The sequence below is a fragment of the Leptosomus discolor genome, chromosome 15, assembly GCF_034619465.1.
Source record: "Leptosomus discolor isolate bLepDis1 chromosome 15, bLepDis1.hap2, whole genome shotgun sequence".
Classification (NCBI taxonomy): domain Eukaryota; kingdom Metazoa; phylum Chordata; class Aves; order Leptosomiformes; family Leptosomidae; genus Leptosomus; species Leptosomus discolor.
The window spans coordinates 14,141,718-14,168,612 of NC_141405.1; the positions used below are offsets into that span (position 1 = coordinate 14,141,718).

Sequence of the window (26,895 nt, forward strand, 5' to 3'; positions counted from 1 at the left end):
CCCCGCGCGCTGATTGGCCGCCGCCGCACCGCCCGCCCCGACGGGCGTTCGGTTCGAATCTTCCAGCTGCCCCGGCGCAGCGCCCCGCCCCGCCGCCTTCCTATTGGGCGACGCTTGTGTTTTGGCTGTAGGCGGCGCCGCTATTGGTCGGAGAAGCACGGGGAGGGCGGGGCGGCCGGCAGAAGGAGCGGCCAGGCCGCTGATTGGGTGTGTGTGGGTTCCCCCCCCCCCCCCTCCGCAAGACGTTGGTGACGTCGCGTTCATTGAGGAGGTTCATTGAGCGGCGGGGGGCGGGGCTGGGGGCGCCGCTCCAGGCGGGGGGTCCCCCCTTACCCCCCTCCTTGGCTTCCCCCCGCCCCTTCCTGGGAGCCCCGCTGCCCCCGGAGGCAGGGACCCCAGCCTGAGGCCGGGGGCAAAGGGGGGGGACACCCGGCCTGAGCTCACCCATCCCCCCTCCTTAGGAAGGCCTCGGCAGAAGGGGCTCAGGCAAAACCCCCGGTTTGGGGTTTTGGGGTGGTTTTTTTTTTGTAATATAACGTTTAAAATCCTGATGACTCCGTGCTTCAGCCGCAGCCTGCAAGGGTGAGCTGCCCCCGCCGGGTGTGGGGACCTGGAAGCGTTTTGATTAAAAAGGGAAAAGTGGCGTTTAAACCCCAAACGAATAAACCGGGACCTCGCAAATGGACGGCATGAGAATCGATTCAGCTGAAAGAGCCTTGGAAGTTTGGAGGTGGCGGTGGTGGCGAGCTGGCCAAAGGAGAGGGAATGAAGAGGTGGAGGGATGGAGGCTTGAAGCAGCGTCTGTGGCCGGTTGCCCCAGCAGCCGCTGTGCGAGGGCCCGCGTGGACTTCTGCAAAGTCCCCGTGGTCCCGTAGAGGAGGGGGTTCAGCCGGCAGCACCACACGGTGCTCCCCCAGCCCAGCCAGCTCCTCCACCCGGTCCAACGGAGAAGCGGTGCCAGCGCGTGGCTTCCCTGGGCTGGACGTCACCCCCGGGATGTTCAGGGGGATCCCACTCACCAGGACGCAGCGATGGGTACGGAAGGTTCCACCTGCCCAGCCGAGCTTTTGACAGCTTCATCCTCCCGGGGCAAAACTGGTCCTAAGGTGGGTGGAGGTGTGAGAGGAGCAATTCCAGAAGCCAGGACCGCAAACCTTCCTGCCTGCTGTACACGGAGCCCCAGAGAGCGACTCGGGACCTCCTGCTTGCCAGAAACACCCACTGGTGTGCCCGGCGCGGCTTCCAGCTGAGCAAAGCTGCCAGCAACCGGCCTCGGGTAGTGCCTGCTTGTAAAACCCGGGGAAATGCCGCTTGTGAGCTCTTGCTCGCAAACCAGCGGGGCTCACGCAGGCAACGGGCTTCCGAGGGTGCGATCAAACACAGCGTTGGTGACGTTTGGAAGAGCAGGACGGACCTTCCGTCCTTCAACGTGAAACTCTGTGCCTAGGCTGGCTGTGGAGCCGCAAGGCTCTTAAAACACCTCGGCTCTTCCCCAACCAGCTGGTGGAAAAGCCCATTTTTGGGGCAGGATTTGCAGCGAGGGCAGGATTTGCTGTCGACCCTCCTTGGCCTGATCCTGCCCGAGATGCTCTCCCATCCTCCCTGGCAGGCGTGCTGCCCTGCCACCCTGCTGGCACCCGTGGGGGGGTGACCCTTCCGGGCAGGGTGTGGGTTCCAGCCCCCTGCTCCACCTTCCCAACCAGGAGCTGCTCTGGGAACCAGCCTCGGGGTCTAACGATGCTGCAGCCCTCGTTAGGGCTCAGCACCCGCTAACGAAGGGGCCATCCTCTCCTCAGCCATTGCCACCCTGCGGGGCTGCACAGAGCTGGGATCAGAGCCAGCCCAGGGGTGCATTGTTGGCTCTGCAGCGTGTGCCGGTGACTGCTGGGGGAACTGGGAGTGTACTGGGAATACTGGGTAGATGACAAATGTTTGCTGCTGCGGGAGAGCCGCGCGTTTAACTTTCAAGCAAACCACTGCACCCTCCTGTGCCTCAGTTTCCCTCTTGGCACGAGGAGGGAGAGGCAGGATCCCCTTTCCCTGCCAAACGCACACATCAAATCCGATGGCTGGGCAGCATGAGCGCTTCAGACTTGTACCTTGCCCAGTAGCAGGTGCATTTTGGGGTTAAACGTTGCTTTTTCTGTGTGCATGGGATTCCTCCTCCCCATGGCCTGCTGGCTCAGCCCCACTGAGGTTTGTCCTGACTTTACGCAGGTTGGGGCTTGGCACGGATGCGGCCAGGCAGGCTTGGAGGGAACCTGCCCTCGAAGCCCTATTGCCACCCAGCTCCTGCCCGCGTTCCCCGCGCTCCACTGCGGCACTGTCCTACAAAATCCTCTGCTGCAGCAGTCACTGGGAAAAAAAAAAAAAAAAAAACCCAACCAAAACCCACAAGCCGTGCATGCACGCAGCAGCTCTGCGTGTAATGACGGCTGGGTTATGGATCTGCACGGGATAACTTTGAATTATTGTCTGCACTAAAACCCTGCAGTCTGTTGTGTGCCGGTAATGAAATGCGCTGGCTCCCGCTCCCAGGCTCGTGTTTCTCCTTGTCGTCGCTGGCTGGAGCGAGGCAGGAGCGGGGGCCGCGCTGGCAGCTCGGCAGTGCCGGGCTGTGCTAGGTTTTTAAATGATCCGTGTGCAGACAGGCTCCCAAAACGTGCGTTGGGGTGAGCGAGGGTCAGCCCCTGAGGTCCCCAGCTGGGTGCCAGCACCGAGAGCTGGAGCACCCGGCGTTGGTGTCGCCCTCAGCTCCTCTTCGGCCCATGCTCCCGTTGGCACCCGGCCCGGCTGTGACATCCAGCGGTGCGGACATGGTGTCACCGCTGGGGCTGCGATGGCGTCAGGCTGACAAACGGGGGGCAAAGCCACCCCTGGGCTTGCCGTGGTGGTGGCTGCCCTTTGGTTTGGCTTTTCGCAGCCGCCCTTGGGGCTGCGCGGGCAGAAAGCAAACCGGAGGGAGAGGCGTGTGTCCCTCTGCAGGGAGAGAAGGAAGGGGGGAGCCCTCTGGACGGCCTTTGCTTGTCACCGCTGAGCAGTCGAGGACATCGGGGTGGCTGATCCGCCTCTCTGCACATCTCCCGTTTGATATTTATAGCACTCGTGTTATCAACTCAAATCAAAATCATGTGATGCTCCACTAACTTGCCCTGCAGGACTAATTAATCATCCGGGTTTTTAAGCGAGTGGTCGAAGGGTCCATCCTTCACCTTTATCCCAAGGGGAAAACGCGAAGGTGCCCAGTGCTTCCAGTAGCTTAATGTGGGGGATCTGGGGGTGCGTTGGGGTGCACCGGAGCGTTCATCCAGCTCCCTGCCTCCAGAGGCTGCGCCCGGCAAATGCAGCTGCTCCTGGTGCGGAGCAGAGCTGGGAAGGCAGGACGGAGAAGATGGAGGTGTGCACTGGGGGGGGCTTTTCATCTGACACCCCCACCCAGCGCTGTGCAGCCCTGGGGTGCTGCCGGAGGGGCTCAGCCCCTGTGCTGGTGGCTGCTCCGTCTCCTTCCCCCTGCCCCAGGCGACCTGTTGGGAAAAGTTGGGGGGGCTTGACCTTCTCCTAGGGGACACCCCAGCAGCTGGGGGGGTACAGGGACAGGGGGGCCATGCTCTGAGCCAGGCTAGGGGGCTCAGGCTGTCCCTGGAGGTCTCTGGGGTGGGGTTTGCTGCTCAGCGTGGGGGCGAGGGTGGGAGGAGGGTGACAGTGGGGAGGGCACTGGGGGTGTGCGAGTGGGGGCGCGGGGGGGGGGGGGGCAATGAACAGTACAGGGGTCAGGTGATGGCAAGGGGGACCAGCGGAGGCAACTGGGGGACACCGGGGGTGGCCGGGGGGGGTGGCCCTGGGGCCATCACGGAGGGGGGGGGGGGGGGTGGTGCTTATTGTAGGGGACACCGGGGCAGGGTGATCCTCGGGGACAGGGGCAGCGCTTGTCCCCCAGCCCCGCGGCATCGCCGAGCGGAGCCGTGCCGTCCGTGCCGGTGCCGTGCCGTGCCGTGCGTGCCGTGCCGCGGCGGCGGGGCGGGGCGGGGCGGTGCCGGTGCGGGGCGGGGGAGGCCCGGCCCGGCCCGGCCCGGCCCCGCATTGGCGCAGCCCCCGGCGCTAGCGCGGAGGCGGTACCGGGCGCGGCGCAGAGCGGAGGATGCTGCGGGCAGGGGCCGCCGCCGCCGCCGCCAGCCCCGGTGCTGGTCCCGGTGCCTGTCCCGGGCGGGAGGGCAGCCCGCCGCATCCCGCCCGCTGAGCCCCGGCCCGGCCATGGGGGCTCTGACCAGCCGGCAAAACGCAGGGGTGGAGGAAGTGGATATCCCCGCTAATTCCGTCTACAGATACCCCCCGAAATCCGGTGAGACCCGGGGGGGGGGGAAGGACCCGCGACCCGGGGCGGCGGGGGGGGGAGTGGGGGGGGAGCGATCAGGATGGGGAGCGGGCACGACCTTGCTCCGGTCGGGGATGCCCCTGTGCACCCCCAAAGCAAACCCGGACGGCCAGCAGCTTGGAGGGGGGGAGGCACCCTAAAAATCTAGGTCTGGTGCTGGGCACCCTGGGTCGGAGCAGCGCGGCAGGGATGGGGTCACCCCTGGGTCTGCCCGCGGGGGTGACCCCTCTCCGGGTGCCCCTTTGCCAGCCAAACCCGGCTCCCAAACTTGGCTGAGTTGATGTGACTTTAATTTTATTGTTACTGTTATTTATTACTATTATCATCACCCGCGGTCTGCGGCACCGGGCTGGGAAGGCTGCAGGTCTTTTTCTAGCCGGTTGCTCCAGTGCTGGCTGCTCGGGAAAAGCCTGGGTTTAAATTCCCGGGAGGATGAGGGAGGCTGGGGTGGGAGGGATTGGAGGGGATCCCTCCTTCCCAGGGCCCTGCCCCATAGCAGCACCCCAGGCTCTGCCATGGGGAGATTTCGTCCTCCCCAGCTCCTCGCCCTGCCTCAAAGCTCGGCGGCGATGTCTCTCCCGCTCCCCGAAGCCGGCCCTGTCTCAAACCTTGTGCGTGACCTTGGAAAATCCGTCCCTCCCCTCCGTCCCTCGGTTTTCCCCGCAAAGGGCTGGGCCGAGCGGGTGTCTGGGGGGGGCCATGTGGGGGTCGCAGTGGGGAGAGGTGATGGAGTCCGGTGCCCTGGGTGGGTAGCGCTTCAGAGCTGTAAATAGACCGACATCAGCGCCCGATGCCCGAGAGCACCGTGCGTCTGCATGGGGATTGCCAGAGGATCCTTGCGGCACTGAATATTATTAATAGGTAACTATTTTGGTAGTTAATAGGATAAGGTAAATGCTTGGATCGTTAGTGCTGTGACAAATTACTTGCTAATTACAAGTAAAGACCTCCTTAGGAAGAATTACAGCCAACACAAACCCTATTCGTGCCCTGAAAAGCTGTGCTTGGCCTTTTTTTAATTTAATTTTTGTTTTAATCTAAAATCGGTTGCACAGCTGGCTGGCACATCTGCGGTGGGGCGCTGCGGGGTAGAGACGGCCGATCCTCGGCAGCCTGTCCTCCTGCAGGGCTCCCCCTTTTACGCAGTTTCAAGGCCTTTGTCACCTTGATGCCAGCTGAAGCTGGGCGACCCCATCTGTGGGTTTGCTGTCCGCAGGGGCTGCAGCCCCTGTTAAGGGGTTTTGTGTTGGGACTGGTTCTTATTTAGGGGCTCTTGAAATGTCTGGGCATGAGGGGGCGGAGGGTACCAGTCCTGTGCCCTGCTCTGGGGGAGTGAGTGCACCCAGCTGAGCACTCCCAAACTCATCTCACTTGGCAGAGGATACCAGGCTGATGCTTAACTCTGGCTTTTCAAGGAGAAACTGAGGCTTTCATGGGTGCTCAGCCAGGCTGGTCCCACTGATGGGACCTGGGCGGAGCTGGGGATTCCCGGTGCTGCCTGGGGTCCCGAGGGAGAGGGGCAGGAGGTGCCCAGGTGACATGGCCATCTGCACTGGGATGAGGGCAGGTTGGTGACCAGGGCAGATTATGGCTGGTTTGCTTTTAATCCGAAAGGGGATTTGCCTTCAGCGCTGCCAGCAGCCGAGAGGGAGGCTGGGGGGATGTGTCGGGCAGTGGAGCCGAGTCCTCCGTGGCAGCAGCGCTTTTCTCGCCTGGAATACTGCCTGGGAACAGCCACTGGCTTTGGAAATGTGGCCCTGGGGGGGGGGGGGGGGGGGGGGGGGTGTCTCACAGGACCCCGGGGCATTTCCCGCTTTCTGCGGACGTGGCTTTGGCTGTTTGGCTGCAGGCTCGCTCGGGATGGCCGGTGCAGCCCGTGGGAATAGGACAGCCACGTCTTGTCCTGATCAAGCATCTCCCTGTCCCATCCTGGGGGTCTCGTCCCCTCCAGGCAGGGTGCAAACGGGGTTAGTTAAACCAGCATTTTGAAGCAAAGGCTCGGATCGACTTCAGTGGCTCTAATCTTGCACTGGCAGAGGTGATGGGAGGGAGAGCGAGCGAGGGCTGTTTACAGAGCCCACTGCCTGGCTAGTGGGATGGCTGTTGGGGCAAGTGCCCGGCTTTCAGCCCCTGTCCCTGCCTGTGGCCAGCACCGAGCTCCCCTGAGACACGCGGGAGGGGGGACAGCGAGCAGCGCCCTGGCTGGAAACAGGAGCGAAGGGATTAACCAGGTGGTGACACCCCCAGTCCCAGGGGCACAACCCCACGGGGGTGGCAGTGCGGTGGCACAGGGAACAGCCCCGGAGGGAGCTCCCGGGGCCACGGCGGGCGAGGGCTGATGCAGCAGCACCGCAGCCGGGGTTTGGCTTCGCCTCAGGCGGCTGCTGGCTCTGGCTGCCCGCTTGAAAGAGCTGGGTTAAATAAACTGCAGCGCGCCAGCTCACCGGGCGGCAAGGGGATGCCGCGGGGCAGAAGCGCCCGGTGCCTTTTAAGAGGCCCGGGCTTGGCCCAGGCGGTGCCGTGCCCGTCGCAGCACCCCGTACCGTCACCCGCTGTCGTGGGGTGTCCCTGTGCCAGCACCGTGCCATGGCCGCCCAGCTGGGGTGACTGCAGGCTGCGCAAAACCCGGCGCTTCCCTCACCGGGAGCGTGCGGATGGGCTGAAAATGAGCTTTTCTATTTTGGCCGCTTTGGAGAGCGGGGCTGTGACCCTGCCGAAATATCCAGACTGACGTCCAAGAGCCAGAGGCTGCGTTACCAGAGCCGAGCCAGACCCCAGCAGGGCAGCAATGGCTCGGGGGACAATGCAGGACATGTGCCACTGTGCGCCAGAGCCAGGGGCACAGCCACAGCACGCACCAGGGTCTGAGCCCACGGGGTCCTCGCCCGTCTCGGGGCATCTGGGCAGGGTGGCATCCCTGGCACTCGTGGAGAAAAGGGGCTGACAGCACCCTCGGCACCGGCTGGTGCCAAGTTTGTCCCACGTGCTGGTGGCGGCGGGCGTGCAGGACACACTTTGTTTGCCAGGAACCTCAGGCAGTTTTGGGTTATTCCGCCTTTGCAGCAGCCGCTCTGTTCAGCCCTTCCCGCACGCTCGCCGGGCCTCTGAAGTTTCAGATCTCATTAAAGCCCAGCTTTCCCATGGGGATGTGGCCGTCCTTGACGGGCTTTCCTTCCCTGAGGGTAGGCACTGGATTTATAATTAGCCAATAATAAGGTGGCTGTGGCTTCCTCTGCCACCCAGCCTTGCCCATGGGGTCACCGGCACCCGGCGGAGCTGCCGCGCTCCTGCCATGCCCTGGGCTTTGCCGTGCTGCTGCTTCCCTAGCAGAGCCCGGCATGACTCAAGGCTTTTGTTTAACAGCAAGGTTTTTGGAAGACCTGCCCTGCGAGGGAGCACAAGGCCAGCGCTGTCTGCTGCAAAGGGGGAGCTGAAGCCCCGCAGGCTGCCCACAGGGTGTGCTGGGAGCCTGCAGCACCCAGGGGTGCTCCCAACCCCCGGCAGGGAGACTGGGTGACGGCAGGATGGTCCTCGCCTGCTCTGCCCCTAGCACCCACCAAACCACGGCTGGGGCTGTCGCAGGGAGCCTGTGCTCCGTTTTCCAGCTTTTCCCCAGTGCTGGGGTAGCTTTTCTGCAGGTTTAAATAGATTTTTTTCTTTTTTTTTTTTCCATCCTCTGCTCTCACCCCAAGTTGGTGCCGGGAAAAGCTCCGGACAGCCCCGTTCTCCCCCAGCCATGCCACTGCAGGCAGCTCTGAAGATACTTTGCTCTTGGGTTTTTTTTTCTTCTTACGTGCCCGCGTCCTTCCCTGGGGAGCTGCCTATAAATTATGTACATGGAAAATGGGACCAGAAAGCTGCAGGCATCAATAATTGATGGTTGACGTTTGCTAACGGGCGCGCTGCATCCGGGCATCCCTGCACTGTGGGGCCTTCGGGTGAAGCTGTACGGCCCCGCTCGTCCCTCCTGCCCCGACGTTAGATCCCCTCTCCTCCTCCCCTGTGAGCTTTGGGCTCGGTTTTGGGTTTTAAATGCAGTATAAAGGTCTGATCCAACCCTGGGCAGTCGCTGCTGGGAGGTAACTGCAAGCTCTGACTTGAGTCCCCACGAGCAGAGCTGCGGCCCAGACTTGAGCTCTTTTGTCTCTGGACCCCAAAGGTTTCATTTTGGGGTGTCCCCAGGGGGCTGTGGATGGCTCTTGTGCTGTTGGGTTTGGGGTTTTTGCAAGCCAGACCCCGTCCCTGTGGCCAGTGGGATGCAGGGTGCCATGTCCATCCTCCGTCCATTGCCTCTCCTGACTCCTGGTGCGCCTGCTCGCCCCTCGCCATCCCGGTTCACTTCCCCCTTTCCCTTCCTTTTCCCACCTCAAGGAGAAGTGCTGACCTTCCTGCCCCCAGGTCTTGTGGACAAGGAGCAGGGACCAGTCGGCTCCTGGCTGGGCTGGGAGGAAAATCTCTCTTGTAGCTGAGAAGTGCCTGGCCTGGGGGCCGTTCCCAGCCCGGGGGATGGGACACACCAGTGATTCAGCTCCGTGCTTTACCCTGCGAGGGAAGAAAGGACACCGGTCATTGCCCAGTGTTCATCATGGCAATGCAGGGCACTTTCTGGAGGGTTGCTGGCCTCCTGGAGGTATACAGCCCCCCCCACCCCCCAAATCCTCCATCCTGCAGGTGAGCCCTTCCTAGGGAAGGCTGCAGGCTGAGAACTGACAGACCTCAGTTCAGGTGTCCTCTGCCCACCTTCCCGTGCGGTGGCCGCCACAAACCCAGGCAGGTGTCTGGCTGCGGACACGCTGCCTCGAACGGCGCACGAGGTCCGTGACGCCGGGTTTTGGGCAGGAGCAACCCTGCCCGTTTCGAGGGCTGCGTGCCTGTTCCGTGCTGCCCCTTCCCGGCAGCGTCCGTGGGGTGTGGGAGCCAGCCCGGCTGCCCTGGAGCTCCCAGGGCTTTTGAGGCCATGGTGCTCTGGCAGGACAGGCTGTGACCGCTGCCTCTCCTGCCTCCTCGGGAAATTAGCTGGTGTTTATGCAGAGGATTAGCGCTGCTCTCCTGTTCTGCCTCCCCCCGGGAGCCATCTCCCCTTCCCGCTCGCAGACCAGGATTCGGCCACCCCTGCCAGCGCGGGGGTGGTTGAAGGTTGATGTGACCTTGGGTGTCTCAGGATGAGCTGGAGCTCGCTGGGATTTCCAGGGCAGGGAAAGGGGAGCAGGCGTTGTGCTTGGGGAGGAAACACAGCCAAAGCTCCAGGGGGGTGAATCTGCTCCCGATAAATCCTGGGCGCTGCCGTGGGGCTGGACCCCTGCGCCGGCCTCTCCCCATCAAGGTGATCCTGAGGACGAAGCCACCTCTGAGCCATCGATTTAGTGGCTCCGTGCCGCTCCGTTGCCTGGTTGAAGCCCCCTCCTCCCCCTCCGCTGAGGCGGTCTCTGTGTTTTCTTTCCCAGGGAGCTACTTTGCCAACCACTTCATCATGGGCGGCGAGAAGTTCGACTCCACGCACCCCGAGGGTTACCTCTTCGGCGAGAACAGCGACCTCAACTTCCTGGGGAACCGGCCTGTGGTGGTGGGCACCGAGGGGACACGGGGCTGAGGGGGGACACGGGGACAGGGTGTGCCACTTCCCAGAATGGTAGTGACTGTGTGTGTCCCAGGGGTGCATGGTATAAGGCTGCTGGCTGTCACCACCCAAGGGCAGATCCAGCCAAACATGGCCCGAGTGGCTGCTCTGATGTCTAATACAAGGGTTGGCCACTTGCTGCAGCCTCCATCAAGGACTAACCCGGGGGTCTCCTCTCGGCCTGTTTGCCCGCATCCACCCGCTCCGCAACGTTATTGCCATATCTCGTGCCTCTCTGCCAAACTCGAGTTGCAAGGGGTGAGTAGGTTCGCGGGTGGTTGGGAATGGACTGGGTGATCGTGTGACATCCGCCTTTGGGTGCCGCGCTCTGCAGCACCCCATGTTGCCGGTCGTCGGCCCTGCGCCCACCAACCCACCGGCTTTAAAAGCTGGCGACGAAGATGCTGAGGGGTAATGGCCTGATTGAGCTCAACTCCTCCTTTCTCGCTCCCTCTCCGAGAGCAGCTTTTCCTCTTGCCTTTCCCAGCTCAGCCAGGAGCCGTCTCCCAGCCCAGATGGCACGAGGTGGGGGACGTGCCCGGAGGGGCACTGGCATGGTGCAGGACAGGCAAAAGCGAAAAAGGGGCAGAAAAAACAAAAGAAGGGGCTAGTGGGGGCTGTGGGCAGCACCGATGGGTTTCGTGGTGCTGGGTGCTGCTGGCTCTGGCTGGTCCTGGGGCACGGGGAAACCTGGCTGCAAGGGAGGCCCCTGGACCCCATGGTCCTGGAGGAATATTTACTGCTCACTGCCTTTGGAAAGGGAGGAACGAGAGTGGGGCCATCCTCCCGGCGGGTTTTGGCCGCGGGGATGAATGTCCCCCGCTCCTTGGGGTGTGTCTCAGTGGGGCGGCTCACCAGCATCGGCCGGAGGAGTGCAGGGGGGTCAAGTGTTTAAAAAAAACCTCAAGGTGAGGAATTCAAAGGCACCAAAGTCAAGAGAAACTTGCCTGGTGTTAATGGCCCAGCTCTTGAACGCTGCCTGCTCCGTATTGGGCTGGCGAGGCTGCTGCCATCCCAGTTTGCGTTTCCTCCTTGAAATCGGCTTCGGCAGCATTTTGGCAGCATCATACGGTCCCTTCAGCGGGTGAGCGCTGGTCCCAGGCTGTGCCAGAGTAGAGCCAAGGGCAGGAGCACCCCCCAAAACCCATGAGCGTTGGGTGGACACAGCCAGCGCCTTCCTCTCCATCCTCTGCGCTTCCCCAGAAAATGAAAAGTCAGCGCTCGAGTTGCCTCTCCAGCAGCGAGCGCTGAGAAATCCTCTTGATTACAGTAAAAGCCTCTAAACTGCCCAGCGAGCAGTTCCTGAGTCAGACACCCTGACAGCAGAAGCAGCGGGGAAGGTAAAGGAACAGCTTGGAAACAGCAGAAAGAATTAATATAGCGTTGCAAACTAAATTGCATTGCGCCAGCTTAATTACTGATGGCCCTGGGCTGCAGAGCTGTGACCAAAGTCCTGTCTTCCTGGGGAGCAGGGGGTGTTTTGGGGCTGGGTTTTCGGGTCAGGCTGGTTTTGGGGGCTCAGGGAGAGGTTGGGGAGGATCAGTGTTGTTTCTGGGCCAAGCCTGGCTCCAAGCATCGTTTGGGCATCTCTGATGCTGCCTCCAAGACCTGTCCTGATGCTCCTCGGCTGTGATGCTTTCGTGTGCTGGCAGGCTGTGAGAGCCCTGTCTGGGCTGGAAACGGCGGGGATGGCCAGTGCTTTTTTTGGTGGGGGATTTATTTTGGGTTCTTTGGGTGTCGAGGGCCAGGAGGTCTTGGAAAAATTGTGTCCCAAGTCCTCTCCGAGCCGAGCGCCTTGACTGAGCGCTGCTGCCGGGGGGATGTGCAGAGCACCCAGAGCTGTGCAGACTCCCCTCCACGGATACGGGATAATCTGGATTTTCCAGCTCAGGACTGGTTCCCGAGGGGCTGGGAAGGGCGTTGCAGGTTTAAGTAGCTGCCACCATGCTGGGACATCTCTGCAGGGGCCGAGGAACAGAGAAGCTGCTTGCGGCACCCAGAGAGAGTGGGGTGTTCCGGGGAAGCCAGGGACTGTTGAAATGTGCCGCTGGGTTTCTCTGCCCACGCAAACCTGCCTGGCTCTGCTTGTAGAAAAGAAAAAAAAACCCAAGAAAGATTTTTGAGGAGTTTTTTTAATTCACTTTAACAAAAGCCAGCCTGGACCAAATGTCACTATAGATGCATGGATGGTGTTTTTAAATGGGTAACTGTTGCAGTGAGGGGTTTTTTCTGTTGTTTTTCAGCTTGGTTTAAATTGAAGAGCTGCAAAAAGTCTTTTAAACAGCCCCTTTCTGATGTGCAAATCGTCTTGCAAAATTTGATTCAAAAAAAACCACCCCAGCCCCCCCAAAAACAGCCCAGATGTGGGTGTGAAAGAGCCCAACCGCGACAGCAAAGCCGTTTCTGCAGCAAGAAATTTGCCTGTGGCGCTTCCCCATCCTGCCCAGCCCAACGTCCCCCGCAAGGCTGCACCCAGGGGACCCAGCTGCCCCTTTCCGCCTCCATCGCCCACCCCTGGGTGCTGCGGCGGGACAGGGCTTGCGCCCATGGGTGCTATCCCTGCTGGGGCGAGCTCTGCTGCTTACCACAGGCTGGTTTGGGTATGGCTCAGCTGGGCACGGTGCAAACGAGCAAGATGGGATTGCTTCATTTATTTGAATAGCAGGGGATGTATCATGACATGCCATGGCATGTCGTGACATGGCTTGGCTCCAGCCCAGAGGCTTTTTCTCACTTGCTTCCTTCCAGGATTCTGCAGGTGCCTGTTTAGCACTTGTGACTCGTTAAAAAGTTCATTAACAGATTAATGACTCAGCTGCCCTTTTCCCCTCCTGGAGGTGCCGTGGATTCATCTTCAAAGGACCCCGTGCCTCCAGCCACACTGCGCCCAGCCCAGGCTTTAACTTGGTGCCACCAGTGGGACCAGAGCCCTGTGACTGGGGGACACAGGGGGGTGATGCCCGCCTGGCAGAGGAGGGATGGGGCAGGCCTCTGCCTGCACTGCCTGGTCCTGCGAGCTGCCTGTCCCGTCCCGCTGAGCCCTGCACGGGTCCCCCAGCCCCATCCATCCTGCTCTGCAGGGCTTTGGGGACGGGGAAGGTGACGATGGCTTTGGGGACGGGGAAGGTGACGATGGCTTTGGGGACGGGGAAGGTGATGATGGCTTTGGGGGAAGGTGACAATGGCTTTCCCACGTGAGGGCGCCAGGGACGTGGGAAATGGGCACCTGACTCCCCGCAGGGCATCCCCAAGTCTCCCCGCAGGGCATCCCCAAATGCCATCTGCAATTTCAGTCTTGTCCCCTCGGTATCGGGGTGCAGCAGGCGCCTCCTCATCCCTGAGCCACCCCAGATCTGGGCTGGGGGCGGCGTGGGGGGACAAAGGGACGCAGGCAGCCTGCCTTGGTTACGTACTCCCTCTCCCAAAGCAGCAGTCGAGTCCTTTGGCTCTTGTGAGCATCTGCCATCCCCGATGGCACTTGACACCCTCCTGGCTCTGGCTGCCCCCTGGCACATGGTGACAGCTCGCCAAGGAGCCGGGCATTGATCCCAGTGTGAGCCTCCGTCTGTCCAACACGTATTTGTGCTGCCCTCCTGTAGGGTCTGATCCCTGCCTGGGACTCAACCTACCTGGGAGATGGAGAGAGGGGAGATGGGTCCCCCATCCCTTCCCCGGTGCCCTCGGTCTCCCTTGGGTGGCTGCAGTGCCAAGGAGAGGGTGTCCCCGCTCCCCAGCAAGCCCTGTAGCGCCCGTGGTGGCTGCAGGTGGGCAGAAAGGACCAGGAAGGACAAGGTGACCTTGCAGGATGGCTCGATACTTCTCTTAGTGCTGCTGCCTGCCTGGTCCCGCCTGGCTGCCTTGTCAGCTCCCTGCTCTGGGCATGGGGCTGGTGGAGACACCGCCACCCAAATCCCATCCGTCCTCGGGAAAAAATAGGGGCAGTTATGTCTGTTGCTTGGCTGACAGGCAGGGAGGGAGCTTTGGCCTCATCCAGCAGCTCCGTGCTGCATCAGCAGCCTCAAAACCCATCAGCAGCCTCCTGCCCACCCTGTGCCCCGCGTCTGCTGCGTCCCCTCCAGCCAGAGGTACCACGAACAGCCCATCCCTGTGTGCCCCCCCACCCTGCCAGTGAAACTGGCCCCTGCAAGGGCTTTTGGACTTGCTCTTTGCAGAGGGCTGTCCCCATCATCGGGCTGTCCCCATCATCGTGCTGCCTGGTACCTGAGTGCCAGTGGGAGCTGTGGGTACTCAGCACCCACCCAGATGCTCAGCCCACCCTGGGCCCTGCATCGTATGGGGTGTCGGCTTGGGGCTGGGTCACTGGGGGAGTCTGGGGACAGGGTCCGTGGCCGCTGTGACCCTCTCCGCGTGCGTCTGCCTTCACTGGTGTCTCTCTCGTCCTAGTTCCCTTACGCTGCTCCACCTCCTCAGGAACCCGTGAAGACCCTCAGGAGCTTAATCAACATCCGCAAGGACACCCTGCGCCTCGTCAAGTGAGTCCCACGGCGGGGACGGGGGGGAAGAAGATGGGGCTGGGCACCCCACAGCCGTGAGCCACGGGGAGGGAAGGGTCTGGCTGGCTGCTCCCAGGGGATGCTGAGCACAGGTATGCTCTCATCTCGGCATGGGGAGATAGAGGGGACGAGCCATCGCCATCCAAATATGCCCCTTCTGCTCCCGGCTTGGGTGAGCTTCCCGCGTGCGGGAACTGGCTGCGCTGGCTCCGCTGCTGGATTAAAGGAGCTTAGTGCTGCCTTTGAAGGGCTTTGCTTTTTTTCTTCCTCCCCCACCTCCAAAAAGCTTTGTTGGAGGGAGGCTGGGGATTGCAGCCAGGCTGGGAGATTCGGGATTACAGCTGAAACCTGCCTGCAGCGCTTCCCGGTCTGCAGGATTGACCTCGGGCATGCTGGGCCCTCCTGGCAGGCCTCAGTTTCCCCTGGTGGAGGGGGCAGCCCTTTTTAGGGCCGTCGGTGCCGAGGGGAACCTTGTACTAGGGGAGCCATCTCTGCCAAGGGGGACAGTCCTGGAGCACCCCAAGCCCTCCCCGAGGGGTGACCATCTCCCGGACCCTCTGTGCTCCCCAGGTGCTCAGAGGAGGTGAAGACCCCGGGGGAAGAAGTCAGCAAAGCCAAGGTGCACTACAACGTGGAGTTCACCTTCGACACGGACGCCCGTGTGGCCATAACCATCTACTACCAGGCGACCGAAGAGTTTCACAACGGGGTGGCGAGGTGAGGAGCCCCAGTCTGGCGTGTCCCATCCTGTCCCCTCCCCGGCTTGGCCTGTCCCCCCGCTGGCCAGGGCGTGGGGCTCTGCTGATGGAGATGGAGCCTCTCCTGCCCAGAGCGTCTCCTCTCCTCAGGGCACGAGCAGTGCTGAGGATGGAGGGGGGGCTCCTTGCCTCCCCTAGGTGCCACCACCAGGTCCCTGCCAGCCCCTGCCACCTCCTTCCCTATTCTGTCCTGCTCCCTCTTGTTACCTCCAGGTCAGAGCTGAGACCAGGAGAAATCATTGCCCCTCCTGGTCCCAGCCAGGTTGGCTAAAGGTTTGTCCCTGTCCCCTCCTGTCCTGTGTTGGCTGCCCTGGGGATATTTTAGCCCCATGTACTATTTTAGCCCTTTTTAGGACTTCTTGCCTCAGCCCCAAGAGGCAGCCAAGAGGGGAGGGGAGGAGTGACCCCCCTCTCTCCCATCATCCTGCCACCCCTGTGAGCTGGGGGACCAGGAGGAGCACGGGGACACCTGTGGTGCCTCTGACACTGCCCTCTCTCCACGGGACAGCTACATCCCCAGGGACAACAGCCTGCAGTCGGAGACAGTGCACTACAAGCGAGGGGTGTGCCAGCAGTTCTGCGTGCCCTCCCACACCGTGGACCCCTCCGAGTGGAGCGAGGAGGAGGTGGGTCCCGCTGGGCTGCGGCATCGACCGCAGGGTCGGGTACGGTTATGGACGTGGGATGAAGCCTCCATCGCTGCTCCATCTCACCAAGTCTCTCCCTGTCTCTCTCCAGCTGGGCTTCGACCTGGACCGGGAGGTGTACCCCATGGTGGTGCACGCGGTGGTGGATGAAGGAGAGGGTGAGGAGGGGGTTCCCTGATGGGTTGGGCTTGCCCAGCTGCTGACAGGGCAGTGCCAGCCCTTGCACCAACGAGGGGAAGCCTCCTGCTTCTCCTTGCTGCTGCCATGGCTCTGCGTGGCCCCTGAGCCCTGCCTGTCCCTTTGTGTCTTGCAGAGCACACCGGGCACTGCCACGTGCTGCTGGCCACCTTTGAGAAGGTAGGTGCCAAGCTGGGGCTGTCCTCCACCTCCTGCCCCCTTGCCCACTGGGTGCAAAAGCCTGGAGAGCTCTTGCTCCCAGCGCAGGGCTCGGGACAGTGCTGCTGGGCTGGGGCTGTTTTGGGGCTGCTCCTGAAATTCTGGGACTTTCCCCTAATTTTAAGTATTCAGTTTTGAGGCATTTGGTCTCAATTCCATTTTCCTTGCTCCAACAAGTCTCTAGCCTTGCAATGTGTGTGACATCCCACAGTTACTTCATACTGGGGTGTCAGGAAAAGCCAGAATTGCTGTGAAATGGGCTGGCTGGGAGTGAGGTGGGAGCAGTGGCAGCTACGGGGCGGGCGGGTGCTCGAGCAGCGAGGTCCCTGGGGTGCTCAGCCCCAGTGCCTACCCGTGTGCTCTCCTCCCTCCAGCACAGCGATGGCACCTTCTGCGTGAAGCCCCTCAAGCAGAAGCAAGTGGTGAGTGTCCGGGTGTCCCCGAGGCGGTGGCAGCTACTGCCCCGCACACCCCTGTGGGGAATGTGGCGAGGGGCTTTTGGGGAGCAGCAAACCCCAGCGTGGGCAGCAGCCTGCCCCTGCCCTGCTCCTGCCTCCCAGGGAGCTTTTCGAGTGCAAGTTCAAGTGCATCGATGCAAAGAGAAACCGCGGATGTTGGGGTGAGAAGGGCTGGCCCAAGGAGGGGGCATGTCTCTGCTCCTCACCCCTTCCCCGCGGGGTTGCAGGTGGATGGTGTGAGCTACCTTCTGCAGGAGATCTACGGCATCGAGAACAAGTACAACACGCAGGACTCCAAGGTACGTGCCTGCATCCCCCAGCCTGTATCCCACGGGTTTTTCCCTCACCCCCTCTTCCCTTCCCCTAGCATAGGACTGACCGCTAAAACATGCTCGGGGCGAGAGTTTGCAGCACGGCACGGAGCTGCTGGGGGTGTGCAGGTGTTTGGGGACACTTTATGTTGGCATTGAAGCTGCTGGAGGCAGAAAGCTGAAGGACTGAGCCTTTTTCCCCCGTCCTTTGTGGTCTCTTTGGAGGGTGCTGGCTGTATCTTGCTGGCTTAGGAGGGGACCATGGGGCTCAAAGTGTGGGACATGCTACCCGCTCACCCCCTCTGCTATATATACACGTAAAAGTTGGGGTGCAGAAGGATGCATCCCTCCGTGAGGTGCCTGATGCCTCCAGCCTCACCTCCCACCCTCCAGGAGGGGAGGGCTAAGGTCCCAGGGTTGTATTTCAAGAGCAGGCAGCCTAGGGACACAGGCAGGACCCCGCAGCGAGCTCTCAGGGCACCCAGCTGGTATTTTAGGGCCAACCCACCTTCGTGCCACATGGGTTGGGGACCCCGAGGCCGAGTGGCTCCCGTCTCTCCCGTGGGGCAGGTGGCTGAGGACGAGGTGAGCGATAACAGCGCCGAGTGCGTCGTCTGCCTCTCGGACGTCCGTGACACCCTCATCCTGCCCTGCCGCCACCTCTGCCTCTGCAACACCTGCGCTGACACCCTGCGCTACCAGGCCAACAACTGCCCCATCTGCAGGCTGCGTAAGGGCTGGGGGGGCTGGCATCTCCAGTGGGGTGGCCGGCATCTCTGGGAGGGGGCTGGCATCTCCAGTGGGGTGGCCGGCATCTCTGGGAGGGGGCTGGCATCTCCGGTGGGGTGGCCGGCATCTCTGGGAGGGGGCTGGTATCTCCAGTGGGGTGGCCGGCATCTCTGGGAGGGGGCTGGCATCTCCCATCCTCAGGTTTTTGGGTCCCTCCAGCCCCACATGGGAAATGGGTTGGGATTTTTGGGAGGGGGGGGTGGGGGGTGTCTCCTTTTGGCGCCCAGTTTTCACCCTGCCCTTCATCCCCCCCCTGCTGCAGCTTTCCGAGCCTTGCTTCAAATCCGAGCCATGAGGAAAAAGCTGGGGCCCCTCTCGCCCACCAGCTTCAACCCCATCATCGCCTCGCAGACCTCCGACTCCGAGGAGCACTCGGTCAGTGTCCGGCTGAGCCTGGCCCACCCAGGCAGCTGTGGGACCCCAGCCCCCTTCACCCAGCTGGGGCCAGGTCGGGGAGGTTTGGGTGCTTCCCAGGGCCAGGGTTTGTTTATTTAGTGCAAATTGATCTTGCAAAAAATATAAGTTTGATACTGCAAAAAAAAAAAGGGGGTTTGATTGGGTGGAAAGATGGCAGGTTTGGGGCTTTCATTTGTGCAGGCAGTTTGCCCGTTCTCTAGGTTTTGGCTTCTCCCGATCGTGCCAGGAGCAGGGGTGGGCAGTAGGGGCAGCAAAATGTCCCAGGGGGTCCCTCACCCCATCTCCTCTCTCTCCCCAGTCCTCAGAGAACATCCCTCCGGGCTACGAGGTGGTGTCGCTGCTGGAGGCCCTCAACGGGCCGCTGACACCCTCGCCGGCCACCCTGCCACCACTGCGTGCGCTGGGGGACCCCCCGGGCGTGGGGACCCTGCCCTCCTACGGCAGTGACGGCCCCCTACCCCCCCTGCGGGCCCTCTCGCCCCTCGAGCGTCTCCCCGACTGCGGCCCCCCAGGGCTCAAGCTGAAGAAGAGCATCTCCAAGTGAGTACCAGGGTGGGCACAGGGGGTCTGGGGGGGTTTCAGGGGCGTCTGGGGGCTGTAGGCAGGGGTGCAGCCCTATGCTTTGCGCCCGCCGGGCAGGTCCATCTCGCAGAACTCCTCCATCCTGCCCGAAGAGGAGGATGAGAAGTCATGCACTGAGTCGGAGCTGAGGGTGTGCAGGAGGAGATCCCCTGCGCGGCGCGAGGAGGTGAGCGTTCTCCGAACCATGCTGGTGATGAGTGGAGGCACTGGGGGGGGGGGGGGGGGGGGCGGGCAGCAGGTTTTGGAGAGGTTTGGGACCAGAGGGTCTCGCTGGGGTTTGCCCCTCTTGGCTCTTCCTCTATCCATAAGGATGCCCGGGGGAGACAGATCCACCCCGGCTGAATGTCCCCCATCCCATCCTCCCCACGGGCTCTTCTTCCAGGAATGCGGCGCGACGCCGGACAGTGAAAACCTCACCCTGTCGTCGTCAGGAGCCATCGACCAGTCCTCATGCACCGGGACCCCCCTCTCCTCCACCATCTCGTCCCCAGAAGGTACAGCACGGTGGGGCTTGCTGGTGTTGGCAAGGCAGGAGAGCGGCATTGCTGTCTCGGGTCCCTCCCACTGCGGGGGGGTGCGGAGTGGGTTTGTGTGGTCCCTTCCTACCCTGCCACGGGCGTTGCTCGAAGCCCCAGGGTGTCACCTCTCCTTCATCACCCCTAGACCTGAAGATGGAGGCCATGGGGGCACTGGTCGCCTCTGCTTCGTCACCCCATAGAGGGGGGGCTGTGAGCCCCAGGGACCTTCTGCTGGCAGCTTTCCACCCATCACACCTCCGTGGCATGCAGCGGGCCCTTGCTCCACGTCCCACTCCTCATTAACCTCCTTTTCAATTAGCTGGTGCTGTGCCACGACTCGCAGCGGTGGGCTGGGGGGGGTCCAGCGGCCCCGCTCAGCCCCGACTCTCCCCCAGAGCCCGTCAGCAGCAGCCTGGCTCAGTCCGTCATGTCCATGGCCTCCTCCCAGAGCCAGCACTCCCAGCTCAGCACCGACACCGTGTCCTCCATGTCTGGCTCCTACGTCGCTCCCGGCACAGAGGAGGAGGAGGAGGAGGAGGAGGAGGAGGAGGGGGACATGGTCCCCTCACCTGCGGCCGCCAGTGCCACAGCCTCCGATGGAGAGGTAGGGCCTGGAGGGGTTGTTGATGGTGCCCATCACCCCCAGGTTCAAGAGCTTCCCCGTGGGATGTAACTTCCCCAAACCCACTGGCACGAGACTCTTTTTTTTTTTTTTTTTTTCTCTTTTTCCTTCTGCCTTTCCCACCTTCCTCCCGCAGTCAACGCCTGTGGAGTCCCCAGATATAAACTTCGTCAGCATCTCGGCCGAGGAGCGCGATGCCGAGGTAACCGTAACCGCCCCGCGCAGGGCTGGGAGCTGCAGTGCCACCCAGGATGGCGTGGGGACCCCAGCTGTGCCCCCCTCTGGGTGCCTGCGGAGGGGGAAGCCGAGTGGCCAGCGCCACATCCCCCCGGTGCTGGGATGGGGAAGGGGCTGCCCTAGGCGGGGGGATGGGGCTGTCCCCCATCCGGGCTCATCTTCCTGGTCTATGGACACCCCAAAAGGGACGCAGGGACAGCCCCCAGCACGGTGCTGGGACACTGTGGGGCTGCTAAAGCTCGCTGCCTCTCACCTCTGCCACAGGGCAACGACGTGCTGGAGGATGAGGACGCCTCCCCCACGCAGGAAGACGGTAAAAGGCCCCGGCTCGTTGTTGTCCCCTCAATCGCAGTTCGGTGTCACTGACGGGCAGCCGAGCGAGTGGCAGATGCTGTGCTGTCCCCAGCTCCCCTGCCTGCCAGCTGCCAGCCGGGAGAGCCCTGGGTGACTCCGTGGGCACCAGGGCTTGGAAAGCATCCATCACAGGAGGGCCACCCACGGGTGGGGTTGAACACCGGTGGGTGGGGGAAGCCAGCCAGGCACGGGGAGCCTGGTGAGCGTGGTGTGGGGCGTGGAGCAGGCAACGGCGGGCGTGCAGGATCCGATGGTGTTTCCAACGGGCCAAAAAGAGGCTTCTCTGTGGTTTTTTCCCCTCGCCAAGAAGGTCTTTCCTTGCATCTTTGAGAGCGTCCCCCGTAAGGTCCCCTGTCTGGGCTGGTTCCCGTAGGAAGGGGCTGCAAAACTGTTCCCTTTGGGATGCTTTCCTAATTTTTTTTGGCCTGTCTTCAATGTGCTTTCACCAACCAACACGCACACACTGAGGGCTCCTCTCGCCTCCTCCCTTGCGCTCAAATAGCCAAGGAAAGACGTGGTCACCCCCGTGCCATCGGCCACCACTCGCCTTGGATTTCTTTTAGGTGCTAAAGAGGCCTCCAGTGTGGCCCCTCCCACGTTTGCAAGTCTCTGGTTAGCAAAAACAGGCCAAAACTGTTCCCCCGTCCAACCTGGACACTCAGCTAAGCTGGAAAGCAGGAACACCCATCCCCAAAACATGACCTCTGTCCTGTGGGGAAGCTCTTGCTGATAGGGAGACTCAAATATGACAACTGGGGCGCAACCAGGGGCTGTGGTGGGCATCCCAACAACTTTGGGAGCAGGATGGCCTTTCTCCTTGGGACACGGTGCTGTGCCCGTTCTCAGCAGGGCTACTGAACTTATTTGGGGACATCCCTCCTGAGGTTTAGTCGCTTGCGTCTGATGGGTGCAGGCAACAGCCTGGGGGCTGATCTCTTGTACAGGTGATGCTAAGAAGCAGAGTTACCTCCTTCAGCCCCGAAAGCCTCCGTGCCCCCTGCAAAGCTTGGCTACGGCTTCTTTTGCCCCACGCATCCAGTTGCTGCCTCCTCCCGGCATCCCCACGGCTCTCGCGCACGCCCTGATGGTGCTGGAGAGGCTCCGGCGGGAGGTGACGGGTGCCACCGTGGCCCGGCTCTACCGACCAGGCACCGCTTGGCCGTGCCGGGGAGAAGGTTTGGTTGAACCCCAGGCAGGCAGTGGGGGAGCAGGTTGACGCGTGCCGGTGCCCCTCGCCGCATCGTTGCTGTTTTGCTGCTCTCTGATGCGGCCAATGCAAGGAAAGGAGCAGCTTGGACTATGCCCAGGCGTTATTGTCCGCTCTTCACCCACTCCCATCCAGACGCATCGTTTTAATCTATTTTTTTGGAAAGAAGGTGGGGAGGGGAGAGGAAAAGACCCAGAAATCCCACACCCCACCACTAAAAAGGCAACGGCAAGCCCCAGCGCCGAGCCGCGGCGTTAACTGCCTTAACTCCCTTCCAGGCCCGAGGACAGGCGCTTTCCTCGGTCTGAGGTGTGACAATAACAATGACTTGGGCATCGCACACGTGAAAGCGCTGGACAATAAACTGTGCTCTGAGGCCTGCTTACCTGGTGAGTGGCCGTCTGCTGAACATGAACTTGGGGTGGGGGGGACAGTTCCACTCTTCCCTGCATCACCCCAGCCCTTTGCATCCATCCCTCCTCCCCCATGAGCACCACCATCACCCCCACCCCCGCCATCCTCAACCCCACCACCACCATCTCCACCAGGTGGTCCTCGCTGCACCCCACCGCCCATCCTGCTGCGGGGCTGAGCACCAGGCACGTCACCACTCAGCAGCCATAGGTCAGGGTGACCTGTCCCCGCTGGGATGTCCCCGGGGGGGTTGCAGGTTTGCTTTGCTGGGATGCTTTGTCCCTTGGCCAGGGGGCTGTTGGCACCCAGGGGGGCACCAGCCCTCCCTGTGAAGGTGGCTTTGTGGCACAACTGTAGCCTGGTCCAGACTCGTGGTGGGCGCAGCAGTACGTTGAGCTGGGATGTGATCCGCAGCCAGTCCAGCCTCACTGCAGGGGCTGCCTGCCTCCCCCTCCTCTTCCTCCAAGGCTGAGGAGATGGGGCACATCAGGTTGGGTTGTCCTTCTGCAGAGCCCCAAAGTTCAGCCCTCTTTCCCATTTCTTCATGCTTTCTCTCCCGCCCTTCTTCCACTTCTGGTTCCTCCCGCCCTCTCTCCATCCCTTTTTTCTCTTCTTTCTCCCTCCCAGGCTCCTCCGTCCGCGTGAAAGTTCATGTTCGCTCTGTGCCAACACGGTTTTCTCAACCCGCGCTTGTGTCCCCTCCCTGCCCAGAGTTGCCCAAAGGTGACAAATGTATTGGTGACCCTCAGTTCCTGTGCGGGCCAAGGGGGGAGCAGGCTGGGGACCCTGCCCAGCGCTGCAGGCCCCTCTTCGTCAGCCCTTATGGGGGGGAAACAGGGGGCAAAAAGCCACGATGAAGCCCTCTGAGGATCTAGGTCTCCATCAATACATTTGTGGACAAGCTGAAGGCAACTCTGCCCCTGCCTTGCCCCTTCGGCTAAATTTGTGGCAGGTCCCAGACCTGTGGTGGGTGCTGGAGAGCCAAGAGGGTGGCTGAAACCCACCAGAGGGAGGGGAAATCTTTTCTGCCCTGCTTTTCCTGCAGGAAAGCTTCCTCTCCTGCTGCCTTGCCTGTTCCTGGTGGTTTCTGCGCTGGAGAAACACAGCTGAGGTTCTTGGGGAGGAAACGGGCGCCTGCCACAAATGCCCCATGTCCCCTCCATCACCCTCTGGCAGCAGCTGGCTGAGCCCTGCTGGCCCGAGGTGGTTGGAGGGGTCCCAGCAGCGCCCTTGCCTTTGCTGGGGGGCCCGGCAAAGCATCCCCCCAGCTGTGGCGCCGGCCAAAGCCATCCCTGACCGCGTCCCCCTCGGTTGTGCTGGGGGGAGAATGAGGAAGGGGGAGCTTTGCAGCCCAAAGAGCCCTGGCATGGGGTCAAATTCTTGCTCTGCTGCAAGGACTGCAATGGCTGGGTTGCAGAATCCTGAGCTGAGCCCGGCCAAGGATGCGCTCTCCATCCTTTGGCCACCGTGTCTGCCCGTGCGTCTGGGGGCTGTGCTGCTTGGAGCCCTCGGCAGGGACCCCCGCTGCCACCCGCATGAGAGGGGCGATCCGGCCTCGGCATTTGCTGGGAAAACCGGGGGGCTGCCGCTGGTGCTGGGGGCAGAGGAGGTGCAGAGCCGGGGCTTTGGGGCTGCCCACGGTCCCCAGGGGACGGCAGAGGGGCTGGAGGGAATCATTCCAGGGAGGCAGAGCTCTGCCCTAAAGGGGTTGGAGGAGGGTGGCCCTGGAGTGTCCTGGGGTGCTGGGAAGAGCTCGGGGGGCTTGGGCGGTGAAGGGGAGCGGTTGCCCACTGGGCTGTAATGGCCAGTTGGTTGTTTCTTGGTTGCAATCGGGGTTTTCCAACTTCAGTTTTGTTCATGGGGCTCAGGGCCGGTCCTTCCCTCCCCGGCCCCATCTGCTCTCCGTCGGCAGGCGCCCGCTATAGGGACAGAGACGATTCGAGGCACTATTTAATACTGGTGGTGCTGGATTGCCATCGCAGGGCTGGTTTGCATGCACTGAAAAAGTCCTTTTTGGCAGAGGTTTCTTGCAGGTCTGGATGTAACCGCATCCATGGGGCCAGCAAGAACAGGGTGGACTTTTACTTTGAGGCCAGGTGCTGTTTTCTTGAAAGCTTAAAAGAAAATCACCTTGACCATAGGTTTTTATTATTATTATTATTATTATTATTATTATTATTATTATTATTATTATTATTATTATTATTACTATTCCTCCCCCAATTTCTCTCATGGGGAGGTTTTGCCATGATCAGACCCGTGGGTTGGGTTTCGCCCTCTCTATAATGGATAAAGGCGCGTGATGTGGTTCCTCAAAGCAGAAAGGTTTGCTCATCCCCAATGCTGTTGTGAAATCTCTGCAGATCTCAAATCTGGTCAGAAAGGGCTTTGGGAGGAGTTGAAAGGCTGCATCCCGGGGATTTTAGGACACAAGGTTTAAATAAAACCCACAGACCTGTGTCTTCAAGGGGATTCCACTGAGCCTCAGGGTGTGCAGCGGGTTGCAGGGACTGTCCCTGGGGCTCAGAGCATCCTCCAGCCACAGCCACTGCCAGGGACAGGGTGGCGTTGGAAAGAGAAACTGGGGGAAGGCGCCTGCCAAAAAGGCTGGCAGCAAGGCGGGGAGGGTTGGGGAGCTGCTGTGTCAGAGGTGGCAGAAGACCTGAAATCCCCCGAGGGCTTTTGCTGGTTTAAACCCACAGATGATCCGGGCCATAAGCGATATCGCAGCGGGCCGGGCGAGCCAGTTGGGTTTCACCACGCTGCTTTTTGGGAGCCGGCCTGTGCAGGGCAGGGCTGACAGCTGCCAGTGGCGGCAGGGAGCCCCCTCCGGCAGCCCAAGGGGAGAAGACGTGGGTGGGCACAAGGCCAAGTCCCCGCTGTGGGGCTGGATCGTGTCCTGCTGCCCCCAGACCCGCTCCTCAGCAGCCTCCCAAGGGTGCGCTGAGCTGGGCTGGGTCTCTGCACCAGAGCACTGCAGTGCCTTACGCAATATCAAGCTCTTAATGGGATTTCGGTGTGCGTGTGTCTAGGGGGGGGGGGGTGTATGTGTGGTCCTGTTTTATTCTCCATTCCCTCTGGGATCCGCAGGCTTAACGTGCCTCGCTCTCCAGCCTGAGCTCGCCGCGGAAAGCCAGTTGAAACGGCAGCTGTCACTTCCCATACATCAGCAGGCAGCGGGTTTTTGTTGCTCCCTCTCTGAGGAAGCCTCAGCGCTTGCCCTTGGCCTAGGGGTGCCCTTGCGTTGCCCCCCCCCCGCAGGCTCAGAGCTGCCCCCACACCTGGGCACAGGGCTTAACCTCGCTGGTGGGAGCAGCCACCCTGCTTTAGGGGTGCACCCCCTTCCTAAGGGCACCACGTAGCCTCGATCGTTTGGGTGGTGGGACGCAAGCCACGGGCCGGCAGGACACAAGCCACGGGCCGGCAGGACACAAGCCACGGGCAGGCACGTCCTGAGCTCTGCCTGTTGCCCTGCCCCAGCTGGAGGGTGCCTGCAGCTGGAGGGGAGGCGTGCGGGGACCTGCCTCCCTCTGTGCCACATGCATGCCCACCCCTCGGGTCTCCTTGGCACGAAACCCCGGCAGGCACCACGCATGACGGCCCCCTCGCCCCGTGCCTGGTGGCAGCGCCCTGTCCTCGCCCCAGACCCGTTTGCAGGCGGCAAGCCCCCCCTCGAACCACCCCCACGGTCGCCCCGTTTGCTTGCTCGCGTGCATGTCCCCGTGCCACCTCCGCTCCCGCCTTCACCATGTGCCTTCTGGTCTCTCCTGCCACGCAGCCGCCGTGCCGGACTCCTGCCCCATTAACATTGAGGAATAGGTATGAGACGCCCCCCCCCCCCCCCCCCCCCCCGAGCCTGTGCCCACCTCATGCCCCACCGCCCGGGGGGTTTGGCGCTGGATTGGCACCCCTCGCCCCGGCGTTGCTGGTGGTCCCCTCACTGTCCTGGCCAGGGTGGCATCCCTCGGTGCCTAACCTGCAGCCCGCACAGGGCGTCTGCATGTGCCTTCTCGCTGGGCATGGAGGGGCAGAGGCAGCCCCCTTCCATTTGGGTTATTAAAACCCCGTCACGGTGTGCGGTGCTTCCCATTTACCCCTCGGCATTCCTAAGAAATTGGGGGTTTAAGGAGCTCCCCGGGCCTGGAGAGGTAAGTGCAGGTGTTCGCCAGCCCTCGCCGCAGCCAAAATCCAAAGAGGGGGCTGGGGAGGTGGGTATTATTTGGGGAGACTAAACTGCATCCCCCATGGGAAGACAAGCCAAGCACACCAGTGGGCTTTGGGAGCCTCTAACCCCCCCGTTTTCTCCCCCCAGGCCCAGAGGCAGCCAACAACAACGTGCGGCTGCAGCAGGCACCCTGGCCCCGCTGCCCCCCCGGCACCCGAGACCTGGAGCAGGCAGCGGCTGCCCTGCCTGTGTGAGGGCTCAGCCTCGGCGGGGGCACAAACCCCCCTGCCCACCTGGAGGAACTCTGGTGTCTGGGCATCGTCACCTCCACCCCTCAGCTGTAGCAGGACTGATTTTCGAAAGAAAAGATGGTAACCCCAACTTTTCCTCCCCGCCCCCCCCTGTGCAGAGAGGGGCCGAGAACCAGGTCACTTCGGAGCCCACCCATCAGCACCTTCCCATCCTCCAGCCCCAACAGGGATGGGCTGGGGTCCCCTCCTGCCTCCGACCATCTCAC

The 26,895-nt window shown here is 61.9% G+C and overlaps 1 protein-coding gene across 2 annotated transcripts; it reads left to right on the forward strand.

Moving 5' to 3' along the window:
* Positions 1 to 4,251: 4,251 nt before the first annotated feature.
* On the forward strand, positions 4,252 to 26,632 carry RNF157 (ring finger protein 157). 2 transcript variants are annotated; one of them, XM_086473494.1, is made up of 19 exons: positions 4,252 to 4,339; positions 9,817 to 9,935; positions 14,394 to 14,482; positions 15,074 to 15,220; positions 15,770 to 15,887; positions 16,000 to 16,066; positions 16,222 to 16,265; positions 16,679 to 16,726; positions 16,990 to 17,061; positions 17,644 to 17,803; positions 18,125 to 18,254; positions 18,577 to 18,819; positions 18,919 to 19,027; positions 19,244 to 19,355; positions 19,775 to 19,983; positions 20,138 to 20,203; positions 20,503 to 20,551; positions 22,078 to 22,188; positions 26,526 to 26,632. In XM_086473494.1, exons 1-19 carry the CDS (start codon positions 4,252 to 4,254, stop codon positions 26,630 to 26,632), a joined length of 2,088 nt encoding a protein of 695 aa, XP_086329620.1. The 2 variants fall into 2 exon arrangements, with proteins under 2 accessions (XP_086329620.1, XP_086329621.1); XM_086473495.1 differs by having other exon boundaries at positions 18,125 to 18,237; positions 18,578 to 18,819.
* The last annotated feature ends 263 nt before the right edge of the window (positions 26,633 to 26,895 follow it).

Excerpts from the sequence above, each read along its gene's own strand:
- RNF157 (XM_086473494.1), top strand. The coding sequence starts at position 4,252 with ATGGGGGCTCTGACCAGCCGGCAAAACGCAGGGGTGGAGGAAGTGGAT. Across the intron at positions 15,888-15,999 it reads CCGAGTGGAGCGAGGAGGAG|CTGGGCTTCGACCTGGACCG; the intron begins GTGGGTCCCGCT and ends GTCTCTCTCCAG. Across the intron at positions 16,067-16,221 it reads GGTGGTGGATGAAGGAGAGG|AGCACACCGGGCACTGCCAC; the intron begins GTGAGGAGGGGG and ends TGTGTCTTGCAG.